The following is a 25,936-nucleotide window of genomic DNA, read 5'->3' on the forward strand; positions in this document are numbered from 1 at the left end:
TTGGTACAGTGATTCTGTGTATTCCCTGCTCCTTCTTCTTTTGATGCTTCCTGAATCATTCGAAATTTTGCCCACAGTATCAACTCAAGGCTTTAGTTTACTTTCTAGTTTTTTCAGCTTGAGAAATTCTGAGCGAATTAATGATATTTTAATTCTACAATTCCAGCTCTTTGCATATTATTTTAGAATACTTTGATTTGTCTTCTTGAGCTGCCTTCTGAAAACTTTTGTTCAGCTCTTTTACTTCAGCATCTTTTCCCTTTGTTTTGGCTTCTTGATACTCTAGTACAATTTTCATAGTCTCTTTTTTTTCTTTCATAGTCTCTTTTGACATCCCTTTTGGGTTTTTTTCCTCTGTTGTCTTAGTAGTGACATTTTGCTTTCTTAATGGATGATTTCCTTGATGCCATCCCATAGTTTATTTGATATTACCTCATTGTTGAACAACAACTGGAACAACACATCAGCAGAGAAATGCCAGAAGTCCAGGCTGGGTTTAGAAGGGGTCGTGGTACCAGGGATATTGTAGCTAATGTTAGATGGATTTTAGCTGAAAGCAGGGAGTACCAGAGGAATGTATATTTGTGTTTCATTGACTATGCAAAGATGTTTGACTGTGTGGATCATAGCAAACTATGGCTGACTCTGAGAAGAATGGGAATCCCAGAACACTTGATCGTTCTAATGAGAAGCCTATGCTTGGACCAAGAGGCAATTGTCAGAACAGAGCAAGGAAACATGCATGGTTCAAAATTGGGAAGGGCGTACACCAGGGATGTGTCCTGTCTCCATACCTTTTCAGCCTGTATGCAGAACAGATTATCCGGGAGGCTGGGCTCTATGAGGAGGAATGTGGGGTCAAGATTGGTGGAAGATCTATCAACAATCTGCGTTATGCAGATGACACAACCCTGCTTGCTGAAACTGAGGAGGACCTCAAATGCTTGCTGCAAAGGGTCAAGGACTGCAGCCTTCAATATGGATTGAGGCTCAATGTGAAGAAGACAAAGATTCTCACCACTGGGTCAATTGATAGCATCAGGATGGATGGTGAAGGGATTGAGATTGTTCACAGCTTTAGTTTGCTTGGCTCCACAGTTAACACTCTTGGCACCAGAAGCCAGGAAATTAAAAGACATATAGCCATGGGTGAGTCTGCTGTTAGGGACCTCTCCAAAGTACTGAAGAGCAATGGTGTCTCTCTGGAGACTAAGGTGCATCTGATATAGGCCATGGTCTTTGCAATCACTTTTATGCATCAGAGAGTTGGACAATGACTAAGAGGATAGAAGGAGAATTGATGCGTTTGAGCTGTGGTGCTGGAGAAGAATATTCAGGGTACCATGGACTGCTAGGAAAACAGATTCATCCTGAAAGGGTCAAACTGGGTGGCTCCTTGGAGGCAAGGATTCTGAGGCTCCGTCTAACATACTTTGGACATGTTGTGAGGAGAGACCAGTCCTTGGAGAGGGACATCATGCTTGGTAGGGTGGAGGGGCAGCGCTGGAGGGGAAGGCCCTCTATGAGGTGTGATTCAGTGACTGGGGTAATTGGGATGGGTGTATTGGAGATGATGCCATTGGCACAGGACAGAGAAGAGTTTAGGGCTGTTGTACGTAGGGTCGCTATGAGTCGCAAGCAACTCAATGGCATATAACAACAATTATTGAAAATAACAATCCAGTGATTGTTTTTATGTGTAATTTTGCTTCCATCTTTAGCTCTTTTCCCTGAATAGGGCCACAGAAGTGAGGTTATTGGGGACAAAATTGCTTTTTGGCTACTCTACCTTAATCAATAAACTTCCAGCTTCTTGAAAGAGTATGTCCTTTTCACTGTAACATTATCAGCATTGAGTTTTATCTAAATTTTCTTTTTTGAAATTTACTTTTGAAGTCTTAATATCTTGTACTTAAATATTTAAATAAGCATAAAATCTCAGAGACAGCAGTAGGGCCAGGACTGGAAGGATGAAGTTGGTGGACAAATCAAGGTCAGACTTCCCGAGACCACGTGTTCACTGGGGAACCATTGACTCTGCTCTCCTCTTCCTGTCGACGTTTGCTCCAGAGCAGTGGAGGAAGACCGGTTACTTACCTTCTCCACCACCTGCTCTGTGCCAGGATCTGCTGTCCCCTTCCCCTAGAAGCATCCAGTTAGGACAGGGATTCTTCCTTTAGGGGACACAGCCCAAGATGTGTTTTGTTTGACTGTTGCCTTAATACGCTCAAGAGTAGTCCTGGGTGTAAGCCAGGTGACTCAAGGTAAACCTGACACAATAAGAGATGAGGTGGTTGGTGTGCTCTTGCTGGAAGGAAGCTAGGTGGTAAAAGGAAACCAAGCTGGAGGGGGAACAGGTGTTACTTTGCATTTTGTAATCTGTCTTCTTTGAATTGCTATGTTAAAAAATTCATTCCTGGAGGAAGTTTGGGGTAGAATTTGGACCGTAAATAAAATTTGCTTTAGTTTAATCAATCCAGCCGTTAGGCTGCAATAAGGTTTTAATTTAGCGCCCAGCTGAGTGTGGACCCAGGCTGCCTGTGGGCCCTCATGCTTGGCTGAGACCTCAGGACAGGGAGACCCCTCTGTGAGCCCTGCTTTGCTCCATCTCCAGGGTAATCTGTGTGCCTCTTTGTTGCTTCAGGTGATGCCCTCCGAAAGCCTCGCCTTCAGAAGTCTGCCACCTGCTACTTGGACAATTTGTTCTTCAACCTGTACCCCTCCCTGGAGAAATTTGAAGAGGAGCTTCTGGAACATCTCACCAGCGATCATTTCCGGGAGGTACTGTTTCATTTCATAGGAGCTTTTGCAAACTCTCGATGGCAGAGATGCGCACACAGAGCAGATGGGGATGGCAGCTGCTCCCCCAAGGATGGACAGTCTAGCCACTGATGTGTGCTCCTGCTTCCTCCTCTTTCGGTAACTGAAAGGGGAACTTCTCTGTGCCTGATTTGCTATTTAAGTTAGTTATCAGAGGACTGGGATCCTTATTGGTGCATGAGGTTAATGCAGTCTGCTGCTGACTGAAAGGTTGGTGGTTCATCCAACCAGACGTGCCTTGGAAGAAAGCCCTGGGGATCTCCTTTAGGAAAATCAGCTCTTGAGAATCCTGTGGAGGATATTCCTCTGACACAAATGTGGTTTCCTTGAGTCAGACCTTGTGCTCAGCCATGTCCTCTGGAAACCAAGTCCCCAGCGGTGTCTCCTATCTGACGCTGTTACTTGTGGTGGTGATAAAAGCCCTGTTCTCCTGAGACTGGGTCCTTCATCTGGTCCTGACTGGTCCTCGTTAAACATTGAACTTGACATAACTTGGAATGGTCTTCATTGAAAACTAAATGAAGTCACCAAATGAGCACACACAAACTCATAAAGGACCCCACATTTACAGTGAATATTCTGAAGGTATTTTGCTCATTACAAAGAGATCACTAGAAATCGTGGTCATTTCATCTAGAAAGCTGGTTTTCTGGAAAGCTCTTCCCCTCACATAAGCAGCAGGTACTTCCGCTCGAGGCCTGTGTGGGCCCTGAGAGTGGCTTTCCTTCTCACTGCTTTCTAGCATGTTGATTTGCTGCTGGTGACACAGACCTACCTGGTTGGGGCATGTGTGAGGGGTTCAAGCTTTAACTAGGCAGTAACCCACAATAAAAAGACATTAGCCATTGTGGAAGGACCTTTCGCATTGAAAGTGGTTGTCCTTGCTCCTTTTCTGCGGTATCACCGATCGCAGCAGCCATGTCTTATCCCGCTGATGATTGAGTCCAAGGCTGTTTATGATCCCTGTGCTTATCCATCCAGCAACTGTGACATGCACACAGGGGATCCAAAGCAGGACCTGGCTTACAGACGTCAGTATGAGCAGCAGACATATCAGGTGATCCCCGAAGTCATAAGAACTTCATCCAGTATTTCCATAAAATGGTTTCGGATTTAATCGACCAGAGGTCAGTCATGTCTCTGGCGATGTCATTGACCAGAAGGTGTATGAGATCCAGTACATCTATGAGAACAGCTGGGCCAAGCTGATGGAGAGATTCTTCAAGAATACGCCTTGGCCTGAAGCTGAAACCATTGCAGCACAGGTTGGCAACGATGCCGTCTTCCTGATTTTATACGAAGAATTACACTACAGATACATCCACGCCAAAGTCAGTGGGGGACCCTCTTTGGAGCAGAGGTTTGAATCATGTTCCAACTACTGCAATCTCTTCAACTACCTTCTTAATCCTGATGGTCCCGCCCCTCTAAAACCAGTGGCTCTGCGATACCATCAATGAGTTCATCTACCAGTTTCAGTCCTTTCGTCATTACTGAGTCGGTACCGCTATAAGACTGCCAAGAACTCAGAGGAGGAGATTGACTTCCATCCAGTCCCCCAGTCCGGAATGTTCACAGTGTCCTTAACATCCTTCATTCCCTGGTAGACAAATCCAGCATCAACCATTAGCTGGAGGTGTACACAAGTGGAGGTGACCCCGGGAGTGTGGCTGGGGAGTACGGGTGGCTCTCCCTCTACACGATGCTCGGCTACTTCCGCCTGCTGGGGCTTCTGCTTCTGCACCTGCAGTCCCTGCTGGGGGATTCCTACCAGGCCATCAAAGTGCCGGAGAACATCGAGCTCATGTAACATCGAGAGCATGTAATCCCGGGTTCCTGAGTGCCACGTCACCACGTACTTTGACGTTGGCTTTGCATATTTCATGATGTGCCGCTACCAGGTCCTGGTCTTTGCCAACATCCTCCTCTCTATCCAGAGGACCAAGAGCATGTTCCAGCGGACCACGTCTAAGTGTGAGATGATTAAGGAGCAGTTGCACACACTGCTGGCCATCGCCCTCACCGTGTGTCCCATGCACATCGATGAGAGCGTCCACCTCCAGGTGCGGGAGAAGTAGGGGGACTAGATGCAATGCCTCCTGCAGGTCTATGAGGAGCTCTTCAGCTACTCATGCCCCAGGTTCCTGTCACCAGTGGTGCCCAGCTACGACAACGAGCACCCCAGCTACCACAAGGAGCTGTTCCTGCGGCACCTGAAGGTGTTCTCTGATGAAGTCCAGCAGCAGGCCCAGACCTCCACCATCCACATCTTCAAGCTCAACAGCTCCATGCCTGTGGCCAAGTTGACCGGCCCCCTGGACCTCACAGAGCAGGAGTTCCGGATCCAGCTACTGGTCTTCAAGCCCAAGATGAAGAACCTGGTGTGGACCAGCGGCATCTTTGCCCTGGACGGGGAATCTCAGTCTGCCTCAGAGGTTGACTTCCACATAGATGAGGACATGATCCACATTGCAGACCCCAAGGTTTCCGGGAGCAATGGGGATTTCTTCATCTGTCAGATCCATAAATTTGAGGAGCTCAACCAAACCCTAAAGAAGATGGGCCAGTGGCCGTGAGTGGATCACGCCCCCCCGTTGCTTTGGCACCCAGAAGCCTTTGCCTGAATCAGTCATCAGCTGAACTGAAATTTATTTGAATTAAGTAAGGACTGAAATATTTTAAGCAGCTCTCAGTAACAGACTTTCTTTGGAGAAAAAAAAAAGAAAGTGGTTGTACTTAACTATTAACCTAGAAGTTGGTGGTTCAAACTTCACCTAGTATTGCGGTGTTTCTTGGCATCTACTTATTAGTCTGGTGGTTGTAAAGCACCCCATCAGGGAGTTGAGTGAGGTTACATCTAGGGTTCTTCCAGCCTCTAATGATAAGGATTCTCTTGGTCTCATTGGGTAGAAGCTTGCTTGTCAACCACACAACCCTTGAAAACCTTTATGGGTTTAGAGGACTTCATGGCAACACTCCTCCGTTCATCGGGAAGAGGGATCCTCATCAGCCGTAGCGGGTGCTGCTGGAGCCATCGCTCAGCCGGCTCCTCGGTTCTCCGCAGAGGAAGGGATGGAAGTGCACGCTGCTCTCTCATAGTCCTGTGCTGTGTGCAGCTGGGTCTCTGCACTGTTGCTGATGGAATGGAGGGCGTTGCCTTCAGATGAGACAGACAGGGACAGCCCTGTGCGTCATCTCAGCTGACAGGCAGGGACGCTCTGGGGATGACGATGGCAGAGCTTGACTGAGGACCCAGTCTCCTTGTCCCCCCCATCCTTGCATAGACAGGGGGCTTCACATGGTGAATTGTGAAAAACTAAGAAAGAACTTTACTGCGGAGGACTGAGAAAGACCAGTGGGCGACATCCTGCCATTACTTTTGCTGCCTTTCTCTCTTTTAGTATTTTATATTAAAATGCCACAGAAAAATGCGTACAAAATGCAGGATATAATGAGTGAGTGAAAAGAGACAAAGACCCTGTAACGAGAGCCTCCAGGACCACCCCCCCAAGTGTCCTGATTACACTCAGCTCCCTGTCCTTGCTTCTCACTGCCCCTTCCCCACTGCCTCCCCTGCCTGTCCTCCCCCCTCACCCCTGGCCCCCCTGCTTTTAGCGTAATCACTTGGTGCTTTTCTTTATGGCTTTACCACCTTCATATTTATCCCTAAGCAATACAGGCTTTTGCCTGGTTTTAACCTTCATTTAAATGAAATCATGCCTTTTCTTCTTGTTATGTCTTGTTTTCATTCAATATTGTATTTGTGGATCCATTCTTCTAGTTGGTGTTCTTCCAGTCTGTCCATTTTCTTGTTTGTATGTGATTCTACATTGTGAGAACACCATGGTTCATGGATTCTTTCTACTGTTGACTTGCACTTGAATTTGCTGGCAGTCTTTGGGGGAAAAGGAACCTACTGTGAACATTCTGGAACATGCCTTTTGGTCATTACTTAGCAAAATCTCAAGTCGTGTCTTAGTTACCAAGCAAAAAGTAAAACAAAACCCGAGAAAAGCCATAGGTGGTGGCTGTAGAGGACAGACATTTATTGTCTCATATTCTGGCAACTCGAGGTCCAAATCGGGCCGTGTTTATATGTGAGGGTCTTCCTTCATCTCCTTCAGCTGCTGGTAGCTCCTGGCAATTCTTGCTGGGCTTTTGGACATATGGTGTCTTCTCCCTGTGTGTCTGTGTCTCTTCTCTTTTTGTAGGATATCACTCAGAAGGAATTAGATTTAGTACCCACCTTAGTCTAGTGTAACTTCATTAATGTAACAAAGGAAATTTTTTATTTCCAGGTTTTGGAGGACCCCTAGACCTGTAGCTAGGGCAGGGTTGTTGTTGTTGTGTACTAATGAGTTGGAACACACGGGAGGAGACTGCCCATCCTTCTCCTGTGGAGCAGCTGGTGGCCTTGAACTGAGTGCCTTCAGGATTGCAGCGTAGGTTCTTGCCACTAGTCCATAACGAGTAGAAAGGTAAAGGTTTTCTTGAAAATCCTCCTGTGTCTGCAGTGATCTAGTCAGTCAGTGAGGGGCTCCTTGGTCTGGTGCTGTCTGGATGGCTGAGTTCTCGCCATGGCTTATCCTTCAGTAACTAGTTAGGGCTCACGAAGGGGAGCACGGGAGCGAGCACAGAAACTCATGGACTTTTCCAGCCTCTGCTTGCACCACCAGGTTCACTCCTGTTCCCTTGGCCTGAGCAAGTGCCTGACTTCATCCTGAACAGAATGGTAGAGGAGTGGCTGGTAGCAGAGAGAACAGAAGCAAGAAAGAGCTGCAGAGGGGCTGGGAAGTGGCCCTGGGCATATCGGTGGGACTCTTGGGAAATTCTAGCTCAGCGGCAAGTCTAGGTGTCCTGCCGCTCCGCCAAGCCTCAGTCTTTGTGTTTTGTCCTGGCAACTGTTGTGCAAAGCCTGTGGAGTTACATTACGGTGCTGTTCTTGACTGGGGGCTCTTGATGCTTTTTCCCTTTGTTGGTTGAGGGCAGAAAGGGAGGCAGTTTATTGTTAGGGACCCATGAGTTGATTCTGACTCACCGTGACCCCGTACACAGGATAACAAAACACTTGCTGGTCCCGTGCCGACTGTCTCACAGTCACTGAGCCACTGTTGCGGCCCCTGTGCCATCCCGTCTCTTTGAGGGTCTTCCGCCTCAGCTCACCAAGCACGCTGTCCTTCGCCAGCATCTGGTCTCTCCTTATGGTCTGAGCTAAAGTCTCGCCATCCTGGCTTCTAAGGAGCATTCAGGCTGTATTTCTCCCAAGACAGATTTGTTCGTTCTTCTGGCGGTCCATGGTGTGTTATTCTTTGCCAGATCCATAATTCAAATGCATCGGTTCTTCCTTGATCTTCCGTATTCCTTGACCAACTTTGGCATGTGTGTGAGGTGACTGAAAATACCATGATGTGAATCAAATGCACGTTCATCTTCTGAGTGAGATCTTTGCTTTTTTAACCCTGGCGAGAGGTTCCAGCGCGGCAGCTTTGCACAGTGCTGTGTGTGGTTTGGTCTCTTGACTGGCGCTGCACTGCTGCTGCTTTCATTGATTTGTGCTCATTGGGTAGTGGCGTGAGGATGGTGCGGTGAAGTGCCAGTCTGCCACGTCCGTGTGGTATCCCTGAGGTCTTTGTGTTCCCTCAGGAGGCAAGGAGTCCTTTAAAAATATGAACCAGCCATTTTTCTTTGCTTGAAACCTGCTGACTTCTCACTGCCAATAGCTGATCCTTGGGCTCCGTGCCATTGGGTTCAAGGTTCAAGGCTGGCAGAGTTTGGTCAGGACAAGGCCCTTGACCTTGCCCTGACTTCACTCCATTAGTCCCGTTGCATTGCATTCTGGCCAGTTTTCTGCTGGCCACTACCTGGGACCTCTGGAGACAGGACTCCTGTTCCAACATGCTTCCATCTCAGCTGCCTTGTCCATCCTGCAGCCGGCAGCAGTGCTGTCCTCTGGAGGGTGCTCTGTAGAGCCTCGCACTCTCCGTTGCCCCCCAGGATAATGAAGGATCCTTCCCTCTGGGTGCAGGTGTTTCTGTACTGGCTGATCATCCCCCTCTGTCTAATGCTTGTTCCTTGACCACAGGAACATTATCTCTGCTGTTTGCCCCTCACATGAAGTGTGGAGAATAGTACGTGGCACGTTAGAATGACTTCCTTTTGTGTTGGCTCCAGCTCATGGTGTGCTTCATAAGATTTTCAGTGAGTTTTTGCAAATGATTTGCCAGACTTTTCTTCCAAGGCACCTCTGTGCTGCTTTTTGTTGGCTGGGGTCTGAAAGGAGGTGGTTTATTGAACCACTGGCCTTTCAGTTAGTAGCCAGGTGCGTTAACTGTTTGTATCACCCCAGCCCCCTGTTGGGTACACACGCATACAGCCTTTGAGTTAATTCTGACTCCTAGTGACCCTCGGTTGTGTTTTAGAGACTGTAAATTTTAATGTGAAGAGACTGCTTCATTTTGTCCCCCATAAAGCAGCTGGTGGGTTTGAACTAGTAACCCTTAAGAGGGTCAGCAAAGGAGAGGAAGACCCCCAGTGAGATGGGCTGACACTGTGACTTCAGCAGTGGGCTCTCGTGCCTCAGAGATGGTGAGAACGGTACAGGATAGGGCAGGTTTCAGGATGGCTGTTGACAGAGTTGCTTTGATTTGTACTCGACTCAGTGGCACCTAACAGCAACAACAGCAGTAGCCTCACACTTAATGTATTGTGCCAGCAGGGCTCAGTTTGGCACAGAGAGGGTATTTAGTATTTACTTGTGTGAATGGATAATTCAGTCAGTTGGTGCCCATTCTAGTACTCTATATAATTGGCCAATTATTAATGACTCCCTTCTATATAAATCTGTTTTAAATAGATGAGCTATTTCCCCCCTCTCTAACCATTTTTGAAACTGTCGTTCCACATGATGGGACCTTACATGAAATATAAACACTAAGCAGAAGAACAGAGTCAGATGGAAAGTGGAAACATTTCTTTTCTTGGTGTGACTCCTGCTGTTTTCTTACTGCTCAGGCTGGATTGTATGCGAGTAGAGATGTTTAAAGAATGTCATTGTCGGATTTTATACGTTCCCATAAAAATCAGTTTATTATGTATTTTCACTGTCTTTGTATTCTTGTTCCTCTCTTACTGACGGATCCTCTGCTATCCGCATTGTTTGTGTTTTCATTATCCAAAGACTGATTGGCTGAATTGAGGTTTGTTCAGCTTGATAAATGGACACTGAAGAAAACTCGAAAATGCAAGGATCGTTTTGCAAAGATCACATAATTTAATAAGCAGTAATAGCCCGGAGGGCTGTCCTTGCTCATTTGTTAGAGTGCCTGTATTTTTTTCTGTGAAGATGAAACACTTTAATATCCGGTCATCACTTTGGGGCAGGTTCCATTTTTATTGGTTTATGACTTACTGCCTAAATATGCTCTGTCTCCCCATCTCCCTTCTCCACCCCAGGCCTCCTGGCTGGGTGTAGGAGGGGGACCGATAGCTTGAACTTGATAAGCTCTGCCGCCTCCAGGAGGCTCTCCATGGTTGCCTTCTGGCCCACTCGGGGAGCAGGGCTTGGAGACTTTAGAACCTAAGACCCGGCCCATTGCCCCTGCAGGCACCTAACCTTATACCTCCTAGCTTGCTGTTTGAGAACTGTCAGCCCAGCCCTGGAAACCTAGAATGAGAATTGGGTGACCCAGGCTTCAGGGGCCGGTGGATCGCTCTGAGATCAGGCTTGTGCCAGGGACCCCAGAACTCCTAGAAGGTGCCCCAGTGGCAATGGAATGATTGTTCTTTTGTTCTTGTGGTTGGGCTTGTTGGACTTAAGTACCCTCTGATCTGGAAATGTCTGTTAACATCTCTTCTCATCTCTTCTCTCTGGGGTCTTTTCTGGGGCTGTGTGGCCCATTCTGGCCCACCTGTGCCTTTCCAGGGGAGCAGTCCCAGCGGGGGCAGTGCCCTGGAGATCCGGGAGCGGCGACTGTGCGTGGGCGTGCACAACGGATTGGCCTTTGTGCAGCGGCCCCAGGTAGTCGTTCTGGTGCCTGAGATGGATGTGGCCCTGACCCGCTCTACCAGCTTCAGCAGAAAAGTCACCTCTTCCTCCAAGAACAGGTATTTAAATGGGGATCAGCGCCCACCTGAGGAACGTTGAGAGTGTGAGGATGTAAGGGGGATCATCGTGCTGCTAGTGATTCATGTGCACAAGCGAGGACCTACTGTGTAGGGTCTTCGCTGCAGTCTTATTTGTCCTCCTGCTGAGTTCACAACTAAGGAGTCATCTCAGGGCTGGAAGGTCGCAAAGGAAGTCCAGTTTGTCCTGTGACGGTCTTGCAGTTAAGCATCGTTGAAGTTCATGGCGTGTGGATGTAGACAGTCAGTGGAGGGCACGCATGGGCTCTTCTGGATACGTCTCCGTGACTTTGTTTAAGAAAGAGCCAGAATAACATTCGTCCTGTGTAACCCTGTGCTCCCCAACCAGATGTTACCACAAATCACATGTTCGAACAGCCCCTAGGAGGCCAGGCACTGCCTTCCTCTCTCCTGGTGCTGCTCAGGTTAACCCTAGAAGTAGGACCCCCTTTCTCTGGTGCCCTCCCTAGAGGCTCACTCTCATCCCCCTGTCTGCCTGCATATAAGCTCTGACAATTTAGAAGTGTTAATGGTCAATCTTAAGAAAGCGTTGGTTTAGGGAATAACTCAGCAGCACCTGGCAGCATTGCACCAGTGAACTTGCTCCACCAGGCTGGCTGGTGGGGTGTCCTGGTGCCCTGGGGTGCTCTGCCTTGTAATTACTTATGAGGTGGGGGGGGCTAAGGGCACAGTGGGCTCCCCCTCTAATGTGCTCCTGTTTAATTTTTCTGGCTCAGCTCTGGAAGTCAAGCTCTGGTTTTAAGAAGCCGCCTGGGACTCCCCGAGATGGTCATTCACCCCTCATTTGCAATCGTCTTCCAGCTGGAGTATGTGTTCAGTGCCCCCACTGGACTGGACAGCAACGTAAGAATGATCTTTCTGCCTTGTGATTTCCTCCGGTGTGGGCCTCTGACACCCAGTGTACATGTAACCAGTGTGGACAGTTCATCCCATTGAAAGCACTGTACTTGTTACTTGTAATATACATAGCAGATGTGGAACATGATTCTAGAAAATACTTCTTCTTATGATAGCTTCCTTATGATTCTTTCCCATTTTTACGGCCGCAGAGGATTCTGCTGGGTAATAGTAAGAGATAAATAGCCCAATAGGCATCATGTATCATCATAGCATTAATTCATAATCATCTAATCGATGCATATTTTGAAAAATGAACCATTTTAATGTACTTTTCACTTAGTATTAAGTGTAGTGAAGTTTAATGTGCACAAATAGTAATTTTTATTAGGATATGCCTGTATCATAACTAAGATGCCCTGTTGGCACAATGGTAAAGTGCTTGGCTGCTAATTCAAGGTTGGGGGTTCAACCCCCACCAATGCATAGGAGACGTACCTGTTAATCTTCTGTAAAGATTATTGCCTGTCATGTGGAGTCACTATGAGCTAAAACGGACTTGATGACATCTAACAACAACATGCCATGAGTAAGAATTTGTAGTATTTAACGCCTGTGTCATCAGAGGAGCTCCAGTGGCCTGATAGTAAGGCATTGTGCTGCCAGTCCAAAGGCATGTGGTTCAGATCCACCAGCTTCTCTGAGAGAGAAAGGTGGGCAGGCTCCTCCTGTGCGTTTTACTGCCACTGAAAACCCACTGGAAGGTGAACCATGCGTCAGTTCCAACTCAGTGGTACCCAACAACAATATATAGTAAATTTTAAGTCATCAAAGGGTGCCTGAGTGGAGCAAACAGTGTCGTGTTCAGCTGCTCATTAAAAAGTTGGTGGGTCAAACCCACTAAGAAACACTTCAGAAGAAGGGTGCTGATTCACTGAAAATCAGCGATCAGAAACCCTGTCTATGGAGCACAGCTCCGCTCTGACACATGTAGGACCAATTCCAGCCACTGGTTTGGTTTTTAGTTTTGTCATCAATGTAGATTCTTTGGAAAACCTACATCCTATCCTGCTATTCCCAAGATTCAGTTTTATATTTGAAAAACTTGTGAGCAAATCAATTTGATAACATTTTTAAGAGGCCGCTGTGGCATCATTTGTGGGATCTAGTCTGTCGCTGTCACTACTCCTCCAAATGCAGATGGAAGTGTAGAAACGACCCTCGAGGAGATTGTGAGATCACATAAGCCTTTGTATGTTCTGATCTAGCCAGCAGCTGGGAACTGACCTGTCTAATGTTCATACCTCAAGTCTATATGATTCAGAGTCCTGCTTGGTGGGACAATTTAGAGGCAGGAGTTATTGTTTCTAGAAGGTCCCAGGGTAGTGCAAATGGTTAACTCTTGGTTACTACCTGACAGGTTGGTGCTCTGCGGGAGAAAGGCCTGGTGATCTGCTTCTGTAAAGATTACCACCATTGAAAACCCTGCGGAGCCCGGTTGTGATCTGAAACACACGGCACTGCCAGGGCTTTGGTTTCTGGGCTTATTCTCAGCTGATCTCAAAGCTGTTGCGCTCAGTTCTTCTTTTCTCTGTGCACTATTGGAAATGACCTTTTCTCTGTTAATTAGCAGAAATTTCAGTGAAAAAGCATCTTTGTGTGGATATGCCCAGACAGCCTGGAGAGCTGGGGCATGTAGGTTGGGCATCAGACTTCCCTGAGAGGGATGGGGTTTCTGGGGCAGGATGTCTTTTCCAGGGGGCATGGGCCTGCAGTGAACTCTGTGTGTGGGACCCCCTGTGACCCCAGTGTCGGGAGCAGCCAGGGCCCTGTGTCCCTGGAGGTGCTTGCTCTCAGTGGAACCCTCATTTACATGTAGATGACGTCCTCTCAAGAGCATTAATTACATCTGCCTTGCAATTATGAAGTCTGTATTCTGACATGGATAGGTTTTATTGTGATTTTTTAACTCTGTGTTGCAGCGCCAGCCAGCGGCAGGTGGTTCGGCTCTGCACTGCTGCCCACGGTGCCTTTGGAAGGAGGCTGAGCATTACTTCATAAATTCCTTTTGATGCAGCGGTTTATCTTAACAGGGAATATTGGATTCTGTTTACTGTCATCAAGGGTGGTTTCTTCAGCATTGTCTGGAGAGGAAATGTCCTTGTGTACAGAATGATTTTCTGTGCGAATTACTTGCTGTGTGGAGTAGTGAGACGTGTTAAGCATTCACGTGGGGAAGCCTGCATTGAAGACCCCTCAGGGTGAATGGGCTTAGAAGTTGGAGTAGGAAACAGTGAGGATCAGGCCTGGGAAGGCTGTTGTTTATCTCCTGAGGAGTCAGTCTGTATGACAGGGTGATCCAAGGGGCGTGGCCTCCCTGGGAGTCAGGGCTGGGTCTCAGAGGAGGGGACTCACCTCAACGTGCTCATGGTCCCTTTAACAGTCCATTGACTAGAACCAGAACTCTGACTCATGATGGCCCCAAGGGTGTCAGAGTGAGACTGTGCGTGTAGGGTTTTCATTGGTAGATCTTTGGAAGGAGATGCCCAGGTTTTTCTTCTGAGCCATCGCTGGGTGGACTTGAACCGCCAACTTTTTGGTTTGTACTCTAGTGTTCCTGTTTGCACTGCCTAGGAACTTTTAACAGTCTGGTGCAGTTATCGGTTTTGAGTGCAGATGAGGCCTTTCCAGCCTTGTTCCTACAATTAGCTTGCAGATTTATTTCTGCCTTTTATTTTTTTTCCTGTTTTTCAAAACTACATCATAGAACTTTTCACGCAGGTGCCAAAGTAGATTGTATCATGGACTGAGCCTCTTGCTCCTTCAGCCATTACTGACTTCATCAGCAATTTTCTTTTCATCTGTAGCCTCAACCACAAATTTTCAGATGTTGTTTAACCTGTAAACTCTTCAGCATTATATTTCTTTTCCTTTTTTTGTGTGTTTTGTTTTAAAAACACTGTTTTACTATAGGAAAGTTCCAACACATTCTCAAGTAGAAAGCAGCGTATGAACCATCAGCCAACTTCACAGTTGACCAGCTCATGTCTGTGCCTGCTCATCCTTTTCCTCTGTCTTCCCCCTCTCCTGATTTGTTTTAGAGCAAATCAGACACATCATATAAATTTGTCTGTTATGTCATATTGCAGTATGTACCTCTGAAAGATTTGACTTCAAATATAATTTTAATACCATTGTTGCTGGGAGCTGTTAACAGTTACAGCTTGCTGGTTTCTGCAGTCAAACTCTTGGCACTAACAGTCAAGAAATCAAAAGACAAATTACATTAGGTAAATCTGCTGTCAGGAACCTCTCCAGAGTACTGAGAAGCAAGGATGTCTGTCTGGAGACTAAGGTGCGCCCGATCCAGGCCATGGTCTTCAAAATTACATGCTAAGCAGCAGAGAGCTGGACAGTGACTAAGGATGACAGAAGAAACATTGATGCCTTTGAGTTGTGGTGCTGGAGAAGAGTCTCGAACATATCATGGACTGCCAAGGAAACACATAAGTCTGTCTTGGAGAGAGTGAAACCAAGTTTCTCCTTGGAGGCTAGGATTTTGAAGCTTCATCTCAAATACTTTGGCCATGTGGTCAGGAGAGACTGATCCTTGGAGAAAGACATCATGCTCAGAAGGGTGGAGGGACAGTGCAGGAAAGGAAGACTTCGGATGAGATGGATTGATACAGTAACTATGGCAATGGAGGTTGGTATGTCGAAGTCAGTGAGACTGCCTCAGGACAGGCTTCAGAGCTATTGTACATAGGGTCATTAGCAGGTGACTCAATGGCACTTAACAACAACAGGTGACCCAATGTGACGGAGTAGGATGGTCCCTCACAGTTTTCTAGGCTGTAATTTTTTTTTTTGCCAAAAATTATTTTTTTATAGATTTTTTAATTGAGAGTTTAATGAAAGTTTATAGAGAACTCGGATTTCCACTCATTATTGCACATTTTCCTCCCTGTCCCTCCCCACCCCCCCACCTCGCCAGTTTGCTTTTCTATTTGAGAAAAAATAATTCTTTCATTGTTGTACAATTCCCCTCCCCTCCAGTCTACCTTACTATGCAGGACTTTACTATTCTGAACTGTTGTCATGTAAATAATACCTAATTATATATACCTTTTAAGCAGTTATTTCCCTCCTCATCTCAATGCAGCATATGTTGTTTATCCCCTCTTTTCTTAGTTCCTCCTCACCTCACATTCCAGTCCTGTTTCATAACAGTGGCATTATGCAATATTTGTCCTTTTGTGACTGAGATATTTCACTCAACATAATATCCTCCAGGGTCACCCATTTTGTATAACATTTTATGAGTGCCTTGTTTTCAGTGCTGCATAGTATCCCATTATGTGACTATACCACAGCTTCTCTATCCATTCATTTGTTAATGGGGCTTGGGTTGTTTCCATCTCTTTGCTATTGTGAACAACGCAGCAATAAATGTGGGTGTGCATATATCTGTTTGCGTGTCAGTTCTGGTTTCTTTAGGGTATATTCCCAGTAGTGGAATTGCTGAGTCAAAAGGTATTTCTAGTTCTAACTTTTTTGACATACTGCCTTCCATAGTGGCTGCACAATTTCACACTCCCACCAACAGTGAATAATGGTTCCAGTCTCTCCACAACTTTGCCAGTATTTGGTGTTTGCTGCTCTGTTGAATTTTGCTGTTCTTACTGGGGTGAGATCATATCTCATAGTTGTTTTGAACTGGGCTGTGATCTTTATGGGCACAAATTACTAGCTCTTTTTCTCAATGAGATATTTGGAAGATTTGAACCAGCAACTTTTTTTAATTTAAATTAAATTTTTATTGTATAGTGTTTTATTTCCAAAGATTATATGCATTGTTTTTCACACGGATTTTTCCAATTTCCTTTACCCACCCCTCCCTTCACCCTTCAAATTGTGTGACCCTAGGATTAACCACCTCCGCCCATCCTCACCCCTCTGCTCCCATCCTCCTCCCTTGAATCCTCATACAATATCTATAATAATACCACCAACCTTTTGGTAAGCAGCCAACTACTTAACTGTTTTACCACTAACACTCTTTCAATACCACTCTCACTCATAAAAAAGTAAATCTCTCTGTATTAGCAATTATCCATTGCTGTTGAGTATGTCATTGTTGTTATGTTCTATCGAGTCGCTTGTATGTATAAGAACCCTAAACGCTGTTCTATCCTGTGCCAACCTCGCTGTCTCAAACACACTCATTCCCACTGCTCTACTCACAGAATCGATCCATCTCATCGAGGGTCTTCCTCTCCTGCGCCATACCTCCACTCTCCCAAACATGATGTCCCTCTCCAAGGACCAGTCCCTCCTTGCAACATGCCCAAAGTATGTCAGAATCCTTGACTCCAACAAGCATTCTGGCTTCATCCTCTCTAGGACAAACCTGTTTGTTCTCCTAGCAGACCCTGGTATATTCAACACTTTTCTCCAGCACCACAGCTCAAAGGCATCAATTCTCTTTCTAGCATCCCTATTCACTGTCCGACTCTCTGATGCATAGCACGTAATTGTGAAGACTATAACCCGGATCAGGCGCACCTTAGTCTCCATCCTGACATCGTTGCTCTTCAGTGCTCTTGAGAGGTCCCTGATAGCTTACTTTCCTAATGCGATTCATCTCTTGATTTCCTGGGTGCTGTTACCAAGAGTGTTGACTGTGGAGCCAAGTAAACGAAAACTGTTAACTATCTCAATCTCTTCACCATCCATACTGATGCTGCCAGTTGGCCCAGTGGTGAGAATCTTTGTTTTCTTGATGTTGAGCTTCAATCCGTATAGGAGGCTGCAGTCCTTGACTTTCTGTAGCAAGCGCTTCAGGTCCTCCTCAGTTTCAGCAAGCATTGTTGTGTCATCTGCATAATGCAGGTTGTAGATGACTCTTCCAACAATTCTTTTTTTTTATAATTTTTTATTTTTACAGAGGTTTTGGATTTCCATTCATTCATTGCCACGATTTTCTTCCTTCCCACCCCTCCCCACCAGCTCGCTTCCTCCTCCGAAGAGAGAAAAAAAAAAGAAAAAAAATTCCTTCATTAGTATACAATTCCCACATCCCTTCCCCCGACCCCCCACCCCGAGTACACTTCTCTATGCAACCTTAATTATGGATTCCTGTGCTAACCATAATACTCAATCATATATCACTTCTAATCTGTTCTTTCCCTCATCTGTTTCAATACAATATACATAATTTATCCAGTTTTTTCTGTCATACCCCCACCCTGATGTCAGACCCATTCTACAACAGTGGCACCATGCAGTATTTGTCCCTTTGTGACTGAGATATTTCACTCAGCATAATGTCCTCCAGGGTCACCCACTTTGAATAATATTGCATGAGTTCCTTGTTTTTCAATGCTGCATAGTATTCCATTGTGTGGATATACCACAGCTTCTCTATCCATTTGTTTGTTGATGTGCCCTTAGGCTGCTTCCAACTCTTTGCTATTGTTCTTCCACCAATTCTGATGCCACATTCCTCCTTGTACAGCCCAGTATCTTGGATGATCTGTTCTGTATACAGATTTAAAAGGTATGGAGACAGAATACATCCCTGATGGATCCCCTTCTTGATTTTGAACCATGTAGTGTCTCCTTGCTCTGTTTTGACGACTGCCTCTTGGTCCAAGTATAGGTTTCATGTTAGCACAATCAAATATTCTGGGATTCCCATTCTTCTCAGAGTCAGCCAGCTTGTTGTGATCCACACAGTCAAAAGCCTTTGCATAGTCAATGAAGCACAGATAGAGACTTTCCTCTGGTATTCTCTGCTTTCTGCCAAGATCCATCTAACATTAGCTACAGTATCCCTAGTACCACGACCTCTTCTAAATCCAGCCTGCACATCTGGCAGTTCTCTGCTGACATACTGTTCCAAAAGTTTTTGGATAATTTTCAGCAGAATTTTGCTTGCATGTGATATTAATGATATTGTTCGATAATTTGAGTTTACGTTTTGTATTTCACTTAATCGGAAGTGAGCAGGCCGAACAAATGTCCTTTTTCTCTGAGATTGATTGCTAAATGTGTCCTGTGTATGATCCTGCACGTGTCAGGTGGGTGACCTACACAGTGGCCTGAGGGTGTCCTGTGGTTATCTCTGACAGTGTGATTTGTTTTTGGGATGACCTTGCTGAAACGGAGCCCCTCATGTGTTGCTTTATAGCAAATGTCTGAAGAAACAAAATGGGCCAGGCTTCTGACAGTGGTTTCCTTGGATTCATGCTTCATACCAGAAGCAAAAGACCTCAGGCTTCATCAGCCCTTTGGAAAACAATTCATCTTTCAGTGCTGTGTCCAGCGTGGTGACAGACCATCTGCACCAATGAGAACACTGGCCAAATGTCTTCAGTTTATTTTGGTTCTGGAACTTGTCCATGTGATGGAGTTTTAAAAACAAGCTAAGAAAAAAAGTTTTGAGAAGACACATCCATTTTTCAAAATATATTGTTGACTTTTTTGCATCTTATAGTTAGCCTAAACAACCTAAACTTTTTTGATTCTAATTTGTCTTTTGATTCGTTGGGAAGAGGCAAAGGAAATAGCTCCTTTCCTTTAACTTTGAGGACGTGGGGACAGTGCCATTGTGCCTGGTCACTGTAGGGATGCTGTAAGCTCTGTGGGTGCAGGAGCTGTGGTGTCCGCGGTTGAATGGTGCTGACATGTTGAGCAGACTCCACAGACATGAAGGAACTGGCTGGATTCAGGCAAAGCTGAAACAGTGCCTGGGTCCAGGGCCTTTAGTTGCATTTTTAAAATTTTTTTATTAATTTTAATGAAAATTTACAGAGATTTTGGATTTCCATTTATTCATTGTTGCACATTTGTCCCTGCCCATTCCTCCCTTCCAGTTCATTCTTCTCTTTGAGAGGTAAAAGAAAATTTTTTCATTGTTATACAATCACTCCCCCCCAAGTCCATCCCACTATGCAGCCTTAATTCTGGACTCCTGTCTTGACAATAATACCTAATCATATATCCCTTTTAAACCGTTCTCTCTCTTATCTGTTTCAATGCAGTATATATTATTTATCCCATCTTTCTCAGTCTCTCTGCAACCCTGATGTCAGTCCCATTTTACAACAGTGGCACTATGCAGTATTTATCCTTTTGTGCCCGAGATATTTCACCCAATTTAGCTGCATTTTTATGTCAGCATGACTACAGACTTCCCTGGAGGTCTGCAGGGGTGGAGACTGGCTTTTCTGGTGGATCGTGTGGAATAATAACTCTCCTCAATCTCTGAGCAATAAAAATCTTAAGTAATTTATATTTATTGAATGACTAGTATTTATAAAAAAAACCACATTCATTTGCCAGTTTGAGTGCTTTTTGTGTGCAGGGAACAGTCTTGTGCCTAGGAAAGCCTCGTGCTGCATGTTTCTGTGTTCAGATGTTCTGTGTACGACTAAGACTGATTCCTAACATGAATGATCTGAATTTACATCACATACAACAGGGAAACAGGACAGAGTTCAGATCTGTTGTTCACAGGGTTGATATGAATCATACTAGATTCATTGGCACCTAACAACAATATCAACGTGGAAATGGGAGGTATTAAGAGTTTCCTTGAGATGTTTTCAAAGGTGGGAATAACCTTGATTGCCATCTCTGGGTTAAAGTATGTTGCCCAATAAGGTGCTGGAATAAGTGCTCCCTCAGTTAAAAACCCAGCTCAACTCAACTCATTGCCAGTGATTCAGAATGTAGCTGACCCTCCAGGTAGTTTATGGAGACTATGAAGAAGGCAGTCAAAATATACAAGAGCTCCAACAATGGGCTAGAGTGTACCAGTGATGATGATGATGGTGCGAGACTGGGCAAAAAAATCCTCCTGTTTGTACCCATGATTGCTGAGAATCAGAGCACACTTCACAGCATCTACCAGCAGCTACTTCTGGAGCATGGTACATGTTCCAGACAGGTTGCCCAATAGAGTTCCCACCAATGCATTCAAGCTCCATTTGCCCCAAGTGTGGATTTTTCCCATCAAAGACTCCCCAAAGCAGGCAAGGACTGGCTGAGTTTTGACCCATCAGCATGTGAAATGTTTCAACTTGAGGCTGCCAAAGAAGAGAGACCTTTATGTCAAGTCTTCACCTTGTGTTGAATGCTTGCCTTCTACCACCTCACTGCTGGAAGCAAATTTTTCCTGGTTCTCATCACCCTGTTGATTTAGGGCAGCCCCATTGGGTTCCAAATCTCATAAATGCTAGGTCTTCATCCTGTTTGAGTGTGGTCCAGGAATCTGAGGTGTGCTGCCTGGGACAGCTCTTACTTTGACTCTTAACTCTTACTGGAGGTGAACAAAAGTGACACTACCTAGGTAAGACTGCTTCTTAAGGCTTCTTTCCATGGTGGCTTCTCCTAGGACAAGGAAACGGCTTCCACCATGGCCTGAACAGTTTCAGATGACAGGCCAGCTACACCTGCTTGCACATTCTTCAGCTCTGCCAACTATGCAGTCTTTGGTTAAATGTGGAATTATGATTGCTCTTTCTCATTTCTTTTGGACACCAACTTTGTAATTTGTGGACTGCCGTGGCAGTGAAGGTGGTTTTATAAAAGACCTCCTGTTCAAAAGCTTGTTGCATTTTCACTTTAGGGATCAACTGAGAGTTTCTCCTTGCCTTGATTCCAGGATTTCTTCCTGATTTACTTTTCCTTCATTGTTCATGTATATATTTAGAGAAGAGGCTCTGAATATTGCACTAGAGGGCCACGAAGCCAAAGCAAAGGGAAGAAATGAGGACGTTAAAGAGCTGAATAGAAGATTTCAAAGGGCTGTTCAGGAAAACACAGCAAAGTATAATGAAATATGCGGAGAGCTAGAGTCAGAAAATCTAAAGGGACTAACTTGCTCAGCACTTCTCAAGCTGAAGGAACTGAAGAACAAATTCAGGCCTCAAGTTGTGCTACATAACATTGTAATGGGCAGAATATGGAATGATCTAGGAAGCATCAAAAGAAGATGCAAGTAGTATATAAGAGTACCTACATTGTTGGTGGGATTGTAAAATGATACAACCATTCTGAAAGGCAGTTTAACATTTCCTCAAAAAGCTGAACATAGAAATTCCATATGACCCAGCTATTCCACTACTTGGAATATACCCTGAGAATATAAGAACTGAGGCACAAACTGAGATTTGAACACCAATGTTCATAGCAGCCTTATTCACCATCACAAGAACATGGAAACAGCCCAAATGTCCAACCACAAACGAATGGATTGAGAAATTACGGTAAATTTCACACAATGGAATACTATGCAGAACACAGGAGCAATGATTTTGTAAATTATTACCTAACTTGGGAGGGACTGGAGAGCATTATGCTGAGTGAACTAACCCAGTCCCACAGGATAAATATTGTATTATTGTAGAATGAGTGTAAGGATCCAAGAGGGATGGGAGAGGCTGGAAGCAGAGGGATGTGGATGTGCAGGAGGAATGGGGAATTAATCATGGGGTTTTACAATTTGATGAGTGGTGGAGCGAGGAAAATGGAAAGAATTTGTATTCAAATTTTGTAAATAAACTAGTCAAAAACAAAAGTCCCTATACCAAAAAGAATTGGCTGGTACGGAAGAATTTATTTCGTGAAGCAACATATGATCAAGAGGCAATGGTGATGAAAGAAGAAGTTCAGGCTGCTCTGAAGGAATTGCCAAAAAACAAGGCCCCAGGAACTGATGGAATGAATACCAGTTGACATATTTCAGCAAACAGATGCAGCCCTGGACATGCTCACTAGATTGTGCCAAGAAATCTGGAGGACAGCAGGCCAACTGACTGGAAGAGATCCATATTTATTCCCATTCCTAAAAAAGGTGACCCAACAGAGTATGGAAATTACTTGGAGGCCTCCAATTGATCCTCTGTACTTGCAGTAAAGCTGTGAGGTCATTCAGCAAGGTTCAGAATCTGTCTCCTGTCCCAGTCCCAAAACTATTTTAACATGGTTCAAAATCATGAAAAGAGTGCTTCAGGGATGTGTCCTGTCTCCATACCTTTTCATCTATATGCAGAACTGATAATTCTAGAGGCTGGACTTGATGAGGAGGAATGTGGCATTGAGATTGGAGGAAGACTCATCAACAGCCTGCATTAGGTGGATGACACAATCTTGTTTGCTGAAATTGAGAAGAACCTCAAGCATTTGCTATGGAAGATCAAGGACTGTAGTCTTCAATATGGATTGAAGCAAAAAAAAAAAGTTAAAAAAATATGGATTGAAGCTCAACATCAAGAAAATAAAGATTCTCACCAATAGGAAAATTAGTAGCATCATGATAGATGGAAAGAAGGTTGAGATTGTTTTTCATCCTCCTCAGATCCACAGTTAACACTTTCTGGCACCAGCAGTCAGGAAATCAGAAGAGGAGTTGCATTGGGAAAGTCTTCTGTCAGGGACCTTTCCAGAGTGATGAAGAGCAACAATGTCAGTCTTAAGATTAAGGTGCACCTGATTCAGGTCATGGCCTTTTACTTGCTTTTCATTAGAGAGCAGGACAGAGACTAATGAATACAGAAGTTGAATCAATGCCTTTGAGTTGTGATGCATGAGAAGAGTATTGAACATCCTAGGGACTGACCACCAAGAGAACATACAGATCCATCCTAGAGAGGATGAAATCAAGCTGCTCCTTGGATGCAAGATTTTTGAAGCTCCATCTCACATGCTTTGGACATGCTGCCAGGAGGGACCAGTCCTTGGAGAAGACATCATGCATAGAAGAGTGGAGGGACAGTGCAGAAGAGGAAGACCCAGATGAAATGGATTGACGCAGTAACTGGAGTAGTGGGGGTAGTTGTGTTGGAGACATTGAGATTGGCTGAGAATAGGGTAGGGATCAGAGCTATTTTTTAAAATTTTTTTTATTATTAAATTTTATTAGCTTTAATGACATTTACAGAGATTTTGGGTTTTCATTCATTCATTGTTGCACTGTTTTCTTTGCCCTCCTCCCCAGTTCATTCTTCTTCCCGCCCCCCTTGAATGTCTGTTTTAATTGTCCATTGGCCACAGTGCTTGTCAAAGCCAGTTCTGATTAATCTCCTTTGTCAGTGTGTCCTTTGCCATTCCATTCCCTTCCTCCCTGAGAGAGACTTCACCTTGATGCATAAGGAAAAGGGGATGGCGTATTCTCTTAGCTACTTCCTGCTGAAAAGGGACGCTGTAGGTTTCAGGGTGAAGATCTTCTCTCACTACTCTAAAGGGCCCCTTTGGCAGTAGGAAACACATAGACTATTATGGAGATTGATTTTGGAATTTAGATGCACTGTTATCAATTGTGCTTAGCCGTACATGTTCATATCCTTGAAGATGTATCATGGAAGTGTTGCAGCCTAGAAGATACAAATTTAGCAAGTTAAAAGTACATGAGTTAAAAATTAAAAAGCAATAATATTCCGAGTAAAGGTTCTAATAGTGGCATAAATCAAGTTACAGAGGGAAGGTGGTTCTTACAATAAAAGGCCTATTGACTAGCACTTTGTCTATTATAGTGTAGAGGTTAGGAACCACAAGATGTAGAGGCTCAACTATATCATTTACTGTTCTTAAGTCCTGGAGCAAATTCCAACTACCACTGGGTTGTTTTACAACTCAGAAGTCTGCATGCAAGGAACAGATGAAGTAAGGAACTGCTTATGAGGTTTTCTGTCCATTCCAGCAACTAAGAAATAGTGAGAAGAGTTGGGACCTCAGAAGGCGTTTAGGACCAATTAATAGGCTCTGTGTCCAGGAGAAAACGAATATACTTACCAGTAATGTTAATGCTCACCCACAACTCTTCTGGGAGGATCTAAATCGTTGAAGCGTGGATCAGAGCTATTGTATACAGGGTTGTTGTGAGTCACAGATGAGTCAGTGGCACATAACAACAACAACAACAATGACAACAAGAACAAGAAGTATGTGTTGGAAAATAATATCTTGGTGGAATGAAATAAAAATCCTGCCCAAGTAATCACTGGGCTTTTAAGTAACAATCTCAGGAGTACATTCAATCACATTAGTTAGTTATGTGTTTATTGGTGACTGCTAACCAAAAGGTTGGAGGTAGCTCCATGGAGATTGGAAGTCTGTTTCAATAAAGATATACAGACTTGGAAATCCTATTGGGCAGTTCAGCTCTGTCCTCTAGGTCTGTGAGTAGGAAGCAGGAGGGGCTTGGTTGTGTGTTCTTAGCTTTCCTTTGCCACTTTGTTGTGTATGAAGGACATTAGTCTGCAGGAACATCAAGGCCACTCTGTGTCAGCATTTAATCAGTCCATCTTTTGGAATGAATCACTCCACACAGATGTCTTGTTTATTCTTGAATCCCCTGGAACATTTGGAATTGCTTTGCCCAGTGCTGTCATCCCAGAACCTAGACTCCTTGAGTTCCTTAGCAAGTAGAAGGAGGTGAAGACTCTGGCCATGTTAACTGTTGATCTTCACTTGTCTGGATAGGTTTCCCATTCCTCAGGCTTTGTCACACGTTCAGTAGCTTTAGTGAGAAAGCCAGCAGAAGGATCCTCAGAAGAGATCCTTGGACTTAGCCCCACTTTGGAGCTCTGAATAGCTAGTTCCCATATTGTGTGTGTACACCTGGCTCAGACTCTAGAACGGGCTCCTTGGTCTGTGTGTCAGGGTTAGTTCGCTGTTCTAAGTGTTGATTCCCTGGCCCCAGCTTGGGTGTCAGATCAGGCCTTGGCCTTGCTTAGCTGTCTTCTGTCCCACATGGTTGCCATTTCATGGTGGTTGTAAGGATGTGAAAAGATTATAGTACTGTTGTTGTTGTTATGTGCCATCCAGTTGCTTGCGACTCATAGTGACCCTATGTACAAGAGTTCTAAACGCTCTTCTATCCTGTGCCAACCTAGCCATCTCAAAAGCACCTATTCCCACCACTCCAGTCACAGAATCGATCCATCTCATTGAAGGTCTTCCTCTCCTTCACCACCCCTCCACTCTGCCAAACATGATGTCCCTCTCCAAGGTTCAGTCCCTCCTTGTAACATGCCCAAAGTATGTCAGACGAAGCTTCAGAATCCTTGACTCCAAAGAGCCTTCTGGCTTCATCCTCTCCAGGACAAACCTGTTTGTTCTCCTAGCAGTC

At 45.0% G+C, this 25,936-nt stretch overlaps 1 protein-coding gene and 1 pseudogene across 1 annotated transcript in view; both read left to right on the top strand.

The window, feature by feature from the left end:
* Positions 1–25,936, top strand: part of NPHP4 (nephronophthisis 4) — a 173,862-nt gene that overhangs the window by 35,639 nt on the left and 112,287 nt on the right. The window contains 3 exon segments of the mRNA XM_006885804.1: positions 2,645–2,781; positions 10,742–10,923; positions 11,679–11,805. Of these exon segments, the coding sequence (XP_006885866.1) occupies positions 2,645–2,781; positions 10,742–10,923; positions 11,679–11,805 (446 nt within the window).
* LOC102849324 lies at positions 3,739–5,396 on the top strand (annotated as a pseudogene).

The sequence above is a fragment of the Elephantulus edwardii genome, unplaced genomic scaffold (genome assembly GCF_000299155.1).
Source record: "Elephantulus edwardii isolate Elephantulus edwardi_28Jun2011 unplaced genomic scaffold, EleEdw1.0 scaffold00045, whole genome shotgun sequence".
NCBI lineage: Eukaryota > Metazoa > Chordata > Mammalia > Macroscelidea > Macroscelididae > Elephantulus > Elephantulus edwardii.